The sequence below is a fragment of the Nasonia vitripennis genome (genome assembly GCF_009193385.2).
Source record: "Nasonia vitripennis strain AsymCx chromosome 1 unlocalized genomic scaffold, Nvit_psr_1.1 chr1_random0015, whole genome shotgun sequence".
NCBI classification, from domain to species: Eukaryota; Metazoa; Arthropoda; class Insecta; order Hymenoptera; family Pteromalidae; genus Nasonia; species Nasonia vitripennis.
In genome coordinates this window covers 547822-562997 of record NW_022279604.1, presented here as the reverse complement: position 1 = coordinate 562997, position 15176 = coordinate 547822, and the positions used below count along the sequence as shown (strand labels likewise).

At 32.6% G+C, this 15176-nt stretch overlaps 3 protein-coding genes across 10 annotated transcripts; 2 read left to right on the top strand and 1 right to left on the bottom strand.

Annotated features, from left to right (window-relative positions):
• Positions 1 to 513: 513 nt before the first annotated feature.
• LOC100113523 (metalloendopeptidase OMA1, mitochondrial-like) lies at positions 514 to 3794 on the top strand. Of its 6 annotated transcripts, none has more exons than XM_008212014.3 (10): positions 537 to 648; positions 741 to 897; positions 973 to 1097; positions 1174 to 1736; positions 1823 to 1962; positions 2053 to 2226; positions 2314 to 2421; positions 2537 to 2737; positions 2825 to 3001; positions 3456 to 3794. In XM_008212014.3, exons 4-10 carry the CDS (start codon positions 1388 to 1390, stop codon positions 3555 to 3557), a joined length of 1251 nt encoding a protein of 416 aa, XP_008210236.1. In that variant the 5' UTR covers positions 537 to 648; positions 741 to 897; positions 973 to 1097; positions 1174 to 1387; the 3' UTR covers positions 3558 to 3794. The 6 variants fall into 6 exon arrangements, with proteins under 6 accessions (XP_016843974.1, XP_008210238.1, XP_008210236.1 ...); XM_008212015.4 differs by having other exon boundaries at positions 538 to 648; positions 741 to 772; XM_008212016.3 differs by lacking the exon at positions 741 to 897 and having other exon boundaries at positions 518 to 648.
• LOC100679802 (integrin alpha-4-like) lies at positions 3572 to 9770 on the top strand. Of its 3 annotated transcripts, none has more exons than XM_031922375.2 (20): positions 3572 to 3624; positions 4054 to 4110; positions 4184 to 4245; positions 4321 to 4412; positions 4918 to 5062; positions 5147 to 5214; positions 5297 to 5477; positions 5567 to 5652; positions 5728 to 5922; positions 5993 to 6092; positions 6188 to 6368; positions 6450 to 6634; positions 6719 to 6906; positions 7461 to 7548; positions 7671 to 7821; positions 7912 to 8125; positions 8212 to 8387; positions 8447 to 8630; positions 8703 to 9287; positions 9362 to 9770. In XM_031922375.2, the coding sequence occupies exons 4-20, from the start codon at positions 4338 to 4340 to the stop codon at positions 9509 to 9511; spliced, it is 2952 nt and encodes a 983-aa protein (XP_031778235.1). In that variant the 5' UTR covers positions 3572 to 3624; positions 4054 to 4110; positions 4184 to 4245; positions 4321 to 4337; the 3' UTR covers positions 9512 to 9770. The 3 variants fall into 3 exon arrangements, with proteins under 3 accessions (XP_031778235.1, XP_031778237.1, XP_031778236.1); XM_031922377.1 differs by having other exon boundaries at positions 3576 to 3624; positions 4184 to 4412; positions 7912 to 7976; positions 8061 to 8125; positions 9362 to 9760; XM_031922376.2 differs by having other exon boundaries at positions 3577 to 3624; positions 4184 to 4412; positions 7674 to 7821.
• On the bottom strand, positions 9549 to 14023 carry LOC100113601 (nuclear RNA export factor 1). Its single transcript, XM_001598977.6, has 9 exons — positions 13662 to 14023; positions 13139 to 13455; positions 12225 to 12311; positions 11898 to 12141; positions 11616 to 11809; positions 11399 to 11511; positions 11047 to 11322; positions 10809 to 10977; positions 9549 to 10722 (listed from the first exon to the last, which is right to left on the bottom strand). Exons 1-9 carry the CDS (start codon positions 13735 to 13737, stop codon positions 10276 to 10278), a joined length of 1923 nt encoding a protein of 640 aa, XP_001599027.3. The 5' UTR covers positions 13738 to 14023; the 3' UTR covers positions 9549 to 10275.
• Between the last annotated feature and the right edge of the window lie 1153 nt (positions 14024 to 15176).

The window sequence follows — 15176 nt, the reverse complement described above, 5'->3', positions numbered from 1 at the left end:
CGATAAAAATTACTATGGAGCAGTATTATATGGATGTAGAGCAGTTTGGAGCAGTTTGAAATATTGTTTATTTAAAAAGATATGGCTGTATCAAAATTAAGATAATTTATTTTTTTTTCCCAAATCTTTATTCATTTTTCATTAGAAATATAAGGTGGAGCAGTTTAATCTGGCCATGCTTTTGGATAGAGCTAATTAAAATACATCGGTCAGTATTTTTATTATTACAAAAAATATACTTTTATAGACTGGGGTAGGGGGGGGGGGGTCAGTTTTTATGAATCATAAAAACTGGGAGCCGATACCCGCACAATGGCATCTTTCTTTCCACTACTTCTAAAATTTATCTTCTATTTTCCTAACGGTTGAGTGACCAAGAATACAGAAAAGCTTTTGTACTTTCTCTAAATGATTTTATAAGATGTATATAAAATATACTCGATTTTATTAATAAGATCTTGAATTACGCGCTTATATTCAATCACGTGATCACGTGATTACGGCTTACGTCACAATATACCTATAGAATCTATCAGATCGTAACAGACCCGTTCATAACAGACAGATGAACGATATAACTCTACGCACAGCAGTAGTCAGCCGTCGAAAAAGCCATCATGACTGAATTTCGATAAATAACTAAATAACGTATGAAATTTGTTTACATAAAATATTGTGAACCATTCATTTGTTGCGTCATACTCTTCTTAATTTTATAACTTTTACTTTTCTATTTTCAGTTCTTCACGTAAACGAAAATGGGAAATTTTAGGTTATGTTTTTAATTTTCGAAATTTGATTGTAACACGTAATCGAAAATTGCTCATTACTAAAAATAATATTTAAACATTCGATTTCATACATTGATACATACACGGTCATACTAACCCTATATCTGTAAAAACACTTAAATTGCCTATTTTCTAATTGTCCATTGCATTCTACAGTTAATGTAAACAAATATTTTTTTAGAATATCACATGTGGGCCCAAACGAAATCTTTCCTGATGGATGCTACATGGCAATATAGACATTATAATCTTCGTACTTATAATATTAACCAGCAAGAAGAGGCCCACAAGGAACCTGTAAATCATGTAGGAAGAAGAATACGCCCTGTATGGCTGCATCTTATAACAATATTTTTCTCAAAGAAAATGTTTTTTTCCGCAGTAAAGATTGGTATTGCTGGAGGTATTATGTTCCAATATCATGCTCGTCTTGGTCTTTATTTACTGCTCTTAGCAGCTTTCCTGGATTTTATGTGATCATAACAAGCAGCTTCTTTTTGAATCTTTTTATTTATAGATATTTATTTTTCTTTCTTTTACCCGTAAAATCTTTTAAGTGATCGTATTATCAAGTCTTACAAGTATTAAATAAAAGAATGTCTATTGCAAGAATTGCTCGTGTTACAAATTGTCTAGCTAATAGCAGATTTAAAATAGCATCTTGTGCTATTTCGTGTCAGTCATATACAAGAGTTCGTAAGCTATCTCAAGTGCAATACAAGTCTCAAGTTCAAGTTCTCCAGCTTATCAAGGCCCAAAAATGCAACTTTCATACTTCAGAAAGAAGGGATATTCACCCTGTTCTTGCTGTGATTATACGGCCTGTGATTAGAATTGCAGCCTTAATTTTTGGAAGAAAGTTCAAAAAATGGTATGCTAGTAGAACTCCTGAAGAAAGAGAAGAATTCTTGAAGTGGTTCCGAGCAAAGAGAAAGTATTTTTTAGGTAAACAAACAGTTTATTCTATGCTCATTGAATTGAAAATAATGCATTCACTTTAAATGAACAGAGGATTCATTAATTATTTTCAGGTTTCATAAGTTTGTACTTTTTTTCTTTGTTTCTCTACTATCTTGCCCATCTGGAGTATGACCCTATTACTAAACGTTCACAGTTCATCATGTTAAATGAAAAACAACAAGAAAAACTTGCTAAATTAACCTTTGAAACGGTATAAACATGTATTCCATCTGATAAAGATTGAAGATCTAGTAAAGATTTTACATTAATAAAATGAAATTACTATTTTTACATCCAACAGCATTTACAAGAATTTCAATCTATTTTGTTGCCAAAAACACATCCTACATACTCTAAACTTTTGAGGGTTACTGCCAAACTGATTAATGCTAATAGAGATATGCCTAATTTCAAAAATAAAAAGTGGACTTTGACAGTTGTTGATTCTCCTTTGAAAAATGCTTATGTTTTACCTGTAAGTGTTTATATTTAGATGTGCATGTGTCAAAAAACCGCAACTAAAATTTTTTCATAAAATCTACAATGTAGTGTGTTATTTTAGGGTGGAAATATTTTTGTGTTCATGGGAACTTTACAAATGGTAGAAAATGATGATCAACTAGCAATTGTATTAGCCCATGAGATGGCTCACGCTGTGCTGAAGCATTCGGTAAGAAATTGCAATAAAACTTCAAATAAAATTTAGTTTATATATATATATATATATATATATATATATTCAGTTGAGTATTTGTTGTTATACTTTTATTATGTATATTTTCCAGTACGAGCAGGTCTCAAGAGGAATTATTATTGAACTAATGCTTGCTTTACCAATAGCAGCTACATGGGCTGTATTCCCAGACCTGCTGGCAGGGTTCTTGTTGTTGCTAGGCCAATCTATTGTAGATGTCTTTCATACCTTGCCTTATAGCAGGGCTCTTGAAACAGAAGCAGATACAATAGGATTACTGATTGCTGCTAAAGTAAACAGATTTAAGTTTTTAATACATAAATTTATGTGTATGAATTTACTCAACTAATCATTAAAAAATTTCAACTTCTTTTGTTAGGCATGCATAGATATTCGAGAAGCTGTAGTCTTTTGGGGTACAATGCGAACTTTGACTGACTTAGAGATTGAACCTAATCAAATTCCATGGTTATCAACACATCCAGATCATGGAGATAGAGAAAAAAGAATAAACGATCTATTAACACAAGCTCTTCAGTTTCGAAGTAAAGCAGGAGTGAGTATTTTAAAACAAATTTAATAACAGGTTTAACTTTATAATAATTATGGTCCAGTTATAAGTTGCAAGCTTATAACAAAATTCTTCTATAACTGGCACTTTTTTCATTATAAAAAAATTATTTAGTGGCTTTACTTTCATGAGTATCACCTTAAGCGAATGATCCATTAAACTCAACACTATGGCGCTCTGGTCTTGGTTTTTCGTGGCAAGCTTTATTTAAAAAGTTACATGAAGTAATAACACCTTAATATTTATTAATGAATAAAATAGTTTTAATTTACTTTTTATTAGTTTAAAAAAAAACTTTTGACCTCTAAAGAATATAAAGTATTTATACACCACATAAAACATTTTTCAAATATCTGGTAGAATAAACCATTAGTTCTTCATTGCATTGCATCTAACATATTTTATCCGAAATTAAAACTATTTAATATTCATGTTACAGTGTCCTGCATTGAGCAATGTTGATCCTCGGATATTATTTTATCAGCGATCACGTGAACAGCAATTACAACGTCTAAAACAACGAGGAGTTATACATACTTAAAGACTAAGCATGGACTTGAGTTCTGTTTATAATTTATAAGTGATCAAAATTCATCAATACCTAATAGGTAAAATAATTCAAGTAAATCGATAAACTGTCTATAAATTTATGAATTTTTCAATTTACAAAGTAAATAAGAATTCACGTATTAATATTGCAAAAAAAATTATTGAATTGTTTAAAATACATTCAATGTTTTAAACTTAATACAAAAATAAACTTACAAAATTAAAGAGACTAATGTATTTGTATACAGACTTCCTATCATTATGGTAGTCCTTTGATTACGTTATCACTACTTTCATCCTGTTCTCTCATCTCCATATTGCAGTTGTAAAAACACTAATAGCTGCATTGTTGAATTTATGATGATTCTCGTGCTTACTATAGTTTTGTCTCTCCTATCAGTATATTCTTATAATTTGGATACAAAATATCCTATTATATTTTCTGATCCTTTAAAATCAAGCTTTAACAATGATTTTGATTTTCAAAGCAGCTACTTCGGGTATAGTGTGTTACTTATTCCAGAGTTTGGTAAATTAGAATCTCAGTATGTGTCAACAATTTGGGTAATATTAACTATAATTGTACAAAATCAATTAAAAGCACTTTTGCAATTAAAGATTGATTGTTGGAGCACCAAGAGGCAATTATTCTAATTTTGGAAAGTCTGTTAAAGAACCAGGTATTATTTATCAATGTTCTCTATCCACAAAGTGTCATCCAGTAAGCCCAACGTCAGATTCATTATCAGATTTAGCTCTGGAACAAATAGGTATGCATGCAAAAATAATTCAAGACAACAGCTGGTTTGGAATGTCAATGGCTGCTATTCATCCCTCTCTTCTAAAAGTGAGTTCTGTTATTTATTAGTTATCATTTTGAGTTATAATGTAATATTTTTGTACCATGCACCATTTCTGCGTTTTTAAACCCAAAAAGCGGCCCTAAAGTGACCTTCTCTTGACCGGTCTGATAAAAGCAGACAAAATAGTATTATATATTACGATACTAGTGCGGTAAAGTAGTTTCACCCTCGTGGGAACGTTATCGTGATAAGTCCCCACGAGGATAATATTTCTTTACCCCCCTAGTATCGCACGATATGACACAACCAGTGCATTTGTGCACGAGCGTGCGGTAAATCGAGGTTTACGCCACGGCGTGTCATAATTAACTATAGTGTGCACCAAGTGCTAAGCGGGCTTTATGGCCTCGTGCGTGGATATTGCGGTACTCGTCGTCTGCGACCCGTAAATGCCTCGCGACTGATACTGCAATCTCCACACTCGGTACAAAAGAGCCCACTTTACGCCCTTGGTACACAACATACTATTGTAATTTTATTTAATTACAGATTTGTGCTCCCCGTACAAAAATTCACTTGTTCAAGCCATTCACAAGCGAATACAAGGAAACCATGCAAGGGATTTGCTATTTTTACTATCGATCTACTGAAAACTCATTTTTGCGAATTGAAACAGAAAGCTTAAAAACTTATAGTAACGTATAGTTTTTATATTCACTTTGATAATATATTGCACACATCTATATGACAATATTATCATTGTTGTATTTATATTCAGACTTTAGTTCACAATACTGGTATAATCCTCAACATGGATTTTCACTAAATGTTGCTGTTGGGATTCCAGTAAATATATATTGATTTTATAAAATTCTAAAGATATTTGAATCCAGGTAATTGTTAAAATTTTTTATCTTATATTTTGCAGGCGAAAATAAATTTAAATATACAAGAAAAAAGCGAATTAGTTATCAAATCTTTCCTTGCAAGTGTTTCTATGATAACTGGAAATCCAACAAACAATCTCAGTGGTTCAATAAGCATTTTGCAAAGCAACAAGATAAAGACATTGGAAATTCCAAATGATGAGCAAAAGCAATCTGAATTTGGTAAACAATTAAATGGCATATTTAAATTAGTCAAATTGATTTCATGGAACATTTTCATTTATAAAATGCGTAAATTAATTCAATTGCAGGATATGCAGTCAGTTCAGGAAACTATTTTAATAAAAATAAAATTCTTTTTGCAAGTGGGGCACCAGCATGGAAATTTATGGGCAAAGTAGAATTATAGATTGCTTGTGTCTCTAAAGGCTTTACCCATTTACTACATTGTATACAAATATTTACTTTTAAGGTTGAAATTATTACTAGTAGTACAGAAGGCCTTGCAACTCTACATACTCTTGATGGTCATCAATTGGGCGAATATTTTGGAGCTAGCTTAACTAGTGGAGATTTAAATAATGATGGATTTGCAGATCTTATAATTGGAGCTCCACATTACGGAGATGATACAGGAAAAGTTTACATATATTTAGGAAGTCAAAATGTACGAAAATGTTGTTATTGTAAACTTAATATACTTGTTTTATTATATCTATGGCGCAATTGTGTTACAGCGGTTTCAAGATTACAATCCAACAATTCAAGGCACTGGCAAGGGATCTAAATTCGGTTACTCTCTTTCATGTGGCGATTTAGATAATGATGGCTTTTTAGGTACTATCGCGTTTTTTAATTTTTAAGGTATATTTTATTTAAAAGTTTAATGCTTACTCCAAAAAAATTCCTAATTTACTTTGATGGTTGAAAAGATTTGATTGTTGGAGCACCATGGGAGGAATTCGGGGTAATATATGTTTATAATGGAAATTCAATTATTGATGAAGAAAATAATTTGCACATGTCGCAGAAAATATCTGCATTAGAAATATCACACAAAGTCAAAGGATTTGGCTTTTCAATTTCTAATCTTGCAGACATTGATAACAATGGGTTAGATTTTCCGCATTGAAAAATTATTTTTAAACATATTGACGGCCCCGCGCTTAGTTTAAATAAATTGTAAATTATTAGGTTTTTGGATATCGCTGTTGGAGCATATAAATCCAATCATGTAGTGATACTTCGTGCAAAAACTGTTGAGAAAACTCAAGTAGATTTCAGAGTCCAACCAACAATATTGCGACGAAATATTCACCGAATTTCGCCAGAGTTCTGCTTCAAGAATTACAAAAGTATAAATTCACAAATAATAAAGAGTGAGAATACCAATAAATTTAATATTCTTTAATATGTTTTTATGATTAAACGTCAGAAATATATCAAATACTTCCTCATTTCAGATTACACTATAAAGTTGGTTGTTGATTCTAAATACAAACGTTTCACATACAATTACATTGTTTGGAATATTCCAATTACTGAAAGAAACCGTCAAATATTTCAATATCGTTATTCATCTCAAGGAAAAACGTCAACTCTTACAAATCCTAATTGGAATGGATGTACTACTTCCCACTTCAATGTGAGGGTGAGTATACTTCTGCAATGTAAGAAACAAAATTGAGTTCAGTTAACTCGTGTAAGGAAAAACGGGGCTACCTTGAACTGAACCTAAAACGGAAAAATTCTTTTTTTTTAAATGACAGTTTTATGCGCGTTTTTTGATTAATAAATATTAGTATTTACAGTGATGATATATTTTAAAATAACAAAAAGGCAAACTAATGAACAGTTAAGAATTACACGTCATATCGGCTTTGACTGCTGCATGGATATTTTTGCGTTATTTAAGATACAAAATATAGGGATTTCTCTAAGTTTTTGGTATTTGCAGTATGGGCCCGTTACTTTTTGTCGGCATAAGATTTCAGCTATGTTGCCTTTTTCTTTGCATATTATATGCTCTAACGAAACTAAAAAATTCGGTCTAGTGCGAGCGTGTCCCCCAGAGACTCTACGAGAAGTGTCCGGCTTCTCGTAGAATTGCTCATATACATATACGAGTAAATTCAGTAACAATTTAAAAATACGTATGTGCATTATATCATAACATCTTTCAATGTTTATTTTCTTATATTTTAGTCAGATATTCACAATGTCCTTGAACCTGTTGATATCACTCTAACATATTCGTTAAATAGTTATTCGAAACAAAAAAGTAATGCGAGTTGTAAGTAAAATAGTTGTTTTCAAATGATATACATATACTCATAATATGATTGTTTATTACTTGCCATTGAAGAGCTATGAGTCCCTTGATATTATAAAATTAATGTCGTACTCTTGTCACAGCAGCAGATAATTTTTGTAAATTATGTCCTATAAAATACGTAGGACAACGTGAAAAACCAATAAAATTATTGGTTCCATATGAAATTGGATGTGGGAAAGATACAGTGTGCAATTCGGATATTTCTGTGACGACGTCTGTTTTTGGAGTAGGGTAATTGTTATACATCTAATAAATTATAATTACGCATGATATCGTGTAAATAAAGAAACATCACCTATAAAATGAAATGTGCAATTATAGAACAAATAATACGTGGGAAATCGGGTCAGGCGATATAACCATAGAAGCCAAACTTCAAAACCACGGTGAGCCTGCTTATTCGGTGATGGTGAATTTTTTTATTCCAAAAGGTATCCATTTAAGAAACGTTTTGTCCTTCTGTCAAGAAGAAACATACAATAATACACTCGCCGTTACATGTGACGTCGGAAATCGCTTTTATAAAGGAGCACAGGTAATTAAACATGCATAAATATTGAAATCGATTCAAGCACTATATAACTATTATAATGTTGAAAATATCTACGTTATTATCAATAGAAAATAATACAGTTAGATTTGGAGATGGCACACTTCGAAGTACACAATTTGACCAATATTGGGCAACAGAAATTCTTCATCAATATGACACTTAAAAGTCAAACTGACAATCACGGAAAAAAACAAATTTCTATACCTGTGCTTTTAAAAACTAACGTCTCAACTTCTATAACAGGGTAAGTTTTCATTAAACAAAATATTTTAAAGTATGCACTATAGCATAATCAATTTTTAGGAAAACAGATAAAGACAGTTACTACTTAACGAATGTTCAAAAATCCCGCAAAAACGTTACATTTCAACATGTATATAACATATTTAAGTACGGATCAACTCCGATTATCGAAGGACAAGTAATAATAGAGATCCCAATACAAATAGAAGATAATGATCCGTTCATTTTGCTAAAACTACCCCAAGTAAATATTAAACATGAATGTTCATAATTCTTTTTTTGCTGACGTACAGATTTGTTCATGATCGTATAATAGTTGCAGGTCTATGGAATATCACACGATTGCACTAGTCACGAGATCCCTTTAATATTGGATACACCAACAGAATATTTCGAGAATTTGGACGTCATCAGTGAGAATAAGAAATATAATGATAACACGAATGTTATGAATAAAAAATTCAAACGTTCAGTAAATCAATGGAGAAATAAATCACTATTTCCTAATCAGCTTCAAAAACTCAACGAATATAATATCAGGAATAAGGATAATACGATTTTTGTGGATTGTTCAAACGAGAAAATTAAATGTGGAAAAATTAAATGTGATCTAATTCATGTAAAATCAGCCCAGGATATTGGTACCGTAACTTTAACTTTAACAATGAATCTAGAACCAATTAGAGAAATTTTCGACACTGAAACCGTAATTCAATTCAGCACAAGAGCATATGTTAATATCATAAAACCATCGATTGATACGAACGTATTTAGTGTGTTGACTACGTTGTATAATGTAAAGGAAGAAAATGTAAATGAGCAGCTTAATATTTGGATAATACTGATATCTGTTATGGTTGGATTATTAATATTATCTATCATCATATTAGCACTCTATTATGTACGTGCTTTGTTTGATAATACTAAAAAGTTACCAATGGAAGATAATATTAAAATGCATGCTTTTTCTTGTAGATGGGCTTTTTTCAAAAGAAACGAAAGTTAGAATTAAATTTGTTGAATATCAATGATAATAACGCAGAACAAGAACAAATTATTGTAGAAGAGATTAATGAACAAGAAATGTTGGAAAATATGGTTGCAAACAATGAAAATTTTTCATAAGGCCGGGGCTAGAAAAATTCATGTAGAACAATTTAAATTTATAAAAAAAACTTTTTTTATTTTATTTAATATTTACAAAATTGTCATTCATAGACAATTGGGGATTAACGTTTCAGTCGCTGTTACAGGAATTGAAGTATTTACATGACAACGGTGGCAATTACAGTGTAAAACATGATATTCAGAATAAGGTATTAGTAATCAAATGAAAATATAAAAAGCAATCAATATAGAATTAATAAATACTCGTGTATGAAAATAGACGTTTTTTTTGCATATTTTCATGACAGTAATGTACTGCGAATGAATTTGATACTTATACAACTACTTTATAATAAGTAATTTACACGATTTAATTTATTAAAAGATCTTGATCTCTCAAATAAAAATGAGACCAACTCATTGCAACTAGTAATAACAAGGACTGAGAAGTTTGTAATTATTAATTTTTGTCCAAAACATTGTAGTTCTACATACCAAATAATGTTTGGTACCGTCGATTGATAATTTACAAACCAAAAAAAATGTATTAGGGTCTTATCACGGTTACAGTAAACCAACACAGCCCTTTCAAAGAAACGAAAATGATTCTTGGAAACAACTCTACATTTTTTCCAGTTTCTTCAAAACTAAACGAAAAATGAATAATTTTGAAGAATATCGCCTATATGAACTTTCTTAAACATTATTCACGTATTTTACATTTTTATTCAGAAACGTTATATAAATTTCTGTATATAAAAATTTAACTTAAAGATACAGACTTATTTTGTAAAAGCCGTAGCTGGTATTTTGCCTAAACTATAGGCTTCTTGAAATGCTGCACGAGCATTTTCAAAATGCCACTGCACTTCCTCGAGACATTTAAAACTCCACTCAAAGTTCATGTTCGTTTGCTGACTCAGAGTCATAGTCATTTGGTTTTTTACTTCTTCAGTCAATGGTACTGCGCTGGCAAGTGCTGTTGCTGCCACTGCTACTGCTGTAGAAGGTCCTGGCGTAGGTTGAGCAGCTGTAGAAGCGGCGGAATTAAACTGCTTTTCTTGAACCATAGTTGGATTGCCAATATGTAATTGTTCATTACTTATACAGAATCCCGCTCCTTCGGGGACAATAATGAAAGTGCGATTAAAGTATCGCAGTTGCTCTTTGTTGTCTTTAGTTTGTAATTCCTGGAATAAACCTGTTACAGTTATCAACATCATTCCATCCTGTAATCAAAATTTAATCAATTATTATTGTGCAGTGCATTCAACAAGTTTTAATATTAATATAAACTTTCTATTTAAAAACATACAGTGACTAGACTGAGATCCATTGTAAAACTGCCTAAATCGTGTTTTGTGCGTGGCATTTCGGATATAAAGGAGACAACGGGTAATCTACCCATTTTCAATAACTTCCGTCTTAATCTTCCATCTGAAACTCTTTTCAAATTCCGACTTTCTGTCAAGTAAGGATTATACCTGCAATTAAAATTGAACATGAAAATTTAGCCTATAAATCAGTTATTAATTTTTAATAGTACTACATACTTGTTAGAACTTTGCTGCATATTGACTGTCATACTAAAACAAGCGTGTTCATGATAGGCGTTGAGCAACGGTTGACGATTTTCACTATCAAACACAATGAAATATTGATGAAGAAACTGAGTAGCAACATCTTGAGCCTTTGCATTAGATTGAACAATAAACATTCTTTGTATAGGTGGCAGTTTGACTTTTTGATCCTCTAAGTCAAAGACAATAGGAGGTGGTAAATCCATCCCATCCAATTTCAAAAGTTTGGGAAAAGTTTTTCGTACGTCACTGAAAATGTAGTAATATAATTAGTTCTAGAAATGAGGAGATAAAGTGTGTTATACTTTATAGTAAAAATTATTACCTTATGTAGTCGTCCCGTCTGTTTTTGTATTTATTAACAACTGGATTTCCGTCAAGTCTAAGTTCTTCCAAATGCAGATTTTTTAAAGCATTGAGATAATGAATCTCCTTAATCTAAAAATGAAATGTAATAATTTAAACGCAGAAGCCAAGGCTTTTAATTTGCTCGCTAACATTTTTTAGAAAGCAATATATTAACGTAGTAATTCTTCCCTTACCTTATTATCCCCTATGTAAAGGATTTTCAGTTTTTCAAATTTGGTTGCGAGGACACTCAATTTTTCTATATTATAAATTCTGTTTGAATCCAAATTCAATGCTTCCAAGTTGGGTATATGCTCTTGAACAATATCTAACACAGTCATGAGCATAAGTGGTCTTGCTAATGGGCACCAGTAGTCAGAAGCTAGTTCTAGAAGAAAAAAATTAAAAAATTACGTATGTGTATAATATATTTGACAGTCAATGTAAATATAAAAAAAAAAATTTATATTCAATACCTGGATCTTGATAAAACTTAGACAGGTCTAAGGCATTGCTTTCTTGAACATATCTTTTTGCCATGGCCTGTTTTAGTCTCTCTTTTAGAGTTTCGTTAACTTCAAGAGGTGGAAGACCTGGTCGGACTTGAACTCGCATTTTAAAACCATCACTTGTTGTAATTCTGTTGTTACAGTCAGATAATTGGGTAGCAACTCTGTGATCTTCGACATAAAACATTGAATCTTGTCCAACAACTTGATACTAAAAAATTGAATTATAAATTTTATCCATACATAATTATATGTTTCAGAGTTACTTAATATTTACAAATAATGAGTACAAACCATGTATGGAATAAAAGTCATGGGTGCTATACAACTTGTTAAATTGCATATTACAAATTCCTTTGTGTACTTTTGCCCCTTTGGAATCTAGAAATACATAATATTATGGATAAATATAATTCAAAGTACAAGTCTAAAAACATCAGAAAATAAAAAGAGCTTATTTAGAATAATCAAGTCTCTTTTCCCTTTTCTTTAATTTGCATTTTTTGATGTGTACCATAGCTATTTTTTATTTTTGGGCATAAAAAAGTGTTAAAAATATTTTTGTAAGCACAGACAATAAACATTGGACGTAAGTTTTAAATACCAATTGAATACTAATAATATCATGAAATATTTTGAGATAACCTCTAATACATTGTACAAAAATAGTACATTACGATACGTGTGACTTAAATGATTCTTTTTTACACGGCGCAGTTAGCACCAGAACGTAGTGAGGGCACTAAGTCCCGTGTAAAACTGAACCATTTAAGTCAAGAGTATCGTATATAATTTTATAACACAGACTGCTAAAATCCGCAAGTCTCGCCTATTCGTAAGTAAAGTAGTCCTTACTTGCACCGTGAGGTTAGCACACGAGCATAGTGAGTGTGATAAATACGGTGCAAAAAAGGACTACTTTAGTCACAGATATGCGTGACTTAACAGCGGATTTTAGCCACACTGTGCTATAAATACTTTTTACTGCATTGTATCATAATAATTGTAACATTTTTTCATCACAATATACTATAATCTATGGTAATAATAATAAATAGCATGATTACAGAGTAGTGTAAACTTGAAATTTTTTTTAAATATTTCAGCTCACAGTTACATGCAAATCAATTTGTGCCAATAATTGATACATTATAAAATATGCATGATTATACTAAGTGTTGTTTTAACTAAATAGTTTCAATACTTACGAAAATCTTGTACCAATTTGAGTCACTAACAGTTACTTGTCTTGGTCGATTATTTCTCAAATTACCATGTGGCAATGGGCTGTTTCTTCCTCGACCAAATCCTTTGCCGCCTCCTCTACCCCTATTGACTATCTGTCGACTATTGTTATTAGAACTATGTGACATTGACACATCATCATCTAAATGCTTTAATATGGCATTTCTGGTTCTATCACTGTAACTTGGTTGCTTACTGCCTGTCCTTTTAAACGATACACGAGGTTTATTGTTCGTGAATTTGGGACCATCATTGGGATGGCTCATTCTGTCATCATGTCCTGTAAAAGCCAAGATTTTGATAATTCGGATATTAAACTAAATAAGCAGTAAAGTATAAAACCAAATTGACTATTACTATTGAAACACTGAGCAGTAGCGTAACGAAACGCTGAATAAAGGAATATTGCAAAGACAAAACTTAGAGGTTATAATAATAAAGACGAAGGTTTTTTAAAAAAATTGATACAAACTTTGCGATGCTTACCAAAATAAGATTTTTCTTCGTGATTGTTTACTCGACCTCGTCCTCCCCAATTGGGCTTGTTGGATTTTTTGGGCATTTTATACCGTCTCCTTCAGGTGCACAAGAGGAAACGTAAATAGTCAATAGCTTTTCGCAGGGGAACGCAGACTGGATTCACTTTTTCACTAGCATTAAACAAATTAAACAAGCTTTAACTAGCTTTTCACACCTGTTTCTCCAGCTCTTCACCAAAACGCCACACGCAGAGAAATAAAGTACGTCGATGCTGTACGTGTATGCCGTTACCTACTCCTTCGACTAACACGAAACAACTGATCAGGCAACTGCACCTCCATCAGTAATGAGCGATGTTAGAGGCAGCATTGGCAGCGGCCATATTGAAAACGAGGTTAATTATATGCTATAAAATAAGCCGCAAAATTGGTAGCCCTGCTTTCAGAACGACAGGAGCGCCGCCTATCGCTATTCAAACGTCCAAGTCCCGCTTGGCGGCGCCACCGACGCGCTTGTGTGTGACCTGACCGCTGATGGCTATATGGATCTCGCAGCCAGCTCGGCTGCTGGAAATTGCTAGCGTGAAACGCGCGCGAGATTCGAATCGCCGAAACGTTAGTCAATGATTTAAGCTGCCGTAAAGCTATAGGCCGCTAGGAATCGTCCTTACAGTAGGATTCGATCGGAAGAAATAGCGTATGCAAGCAGGACTCGGAATGATACTTGAGTCTGCGTTCATTCGAGTCTCAAGGCGCATACAACAAAACTGAGAAGTGAGAAGTGAACTGGAGAGCGTCCCGAGTTGATCTCAGTTGATCTTCTTTTCTCTGAAGCGTCTGTCCTTGGTTTCGCCCTCCACGGTGACGTGTCCTGAGCCATGAGGGGTGTGTGTGTGGGTGTGGCTGAAGTAGTGGTCGGCTCCGTCATAAAGCACATGGCAATGAGCGCACTGACCTGGTTCTGCCGTGCCGCTACCCTTGTCGCACCGTCAGACGGCAACTGGGTTTTCTCAGCTTGGTTTGGGTCTCCGTTTTATTGATGCTTTATAGTGTCTTCCATAAATATGTTCGTGCTTTTATTGTTCTATATATGTATACATATAAGCCTTCTGAGAGACGAGTGATAATAAGCTCACATTCTACGGTTATCTATTTCCCTTGCATAGCTGCAAGCACAGTGCAATTATGTTATTTATTTATTAATTGTTCAACGGGCGAAACGCCCTTTACAAAAGAAAAAGAAAATAAAATGATAATAATACAAAGCGATGAGTTAGACAGATGTACAAGGAATAAATTGGGTGAGCTAGTATAGCTCCGCAGAATACAGATAGTCAAATCACATAGTTAATAAGCTAAGGATAAAGACCGAACTGATGATTTAAATAATATAACAGATTCACTACATTGAACACTTTGCGGCAATGAGTTCCACTGACGGTTCATACGATTAATAGAGCTATAAAAATTTCTAATTGGATAAGCGGCCGTCCTACTAACAAAAAGACCACGCAGGTTCACA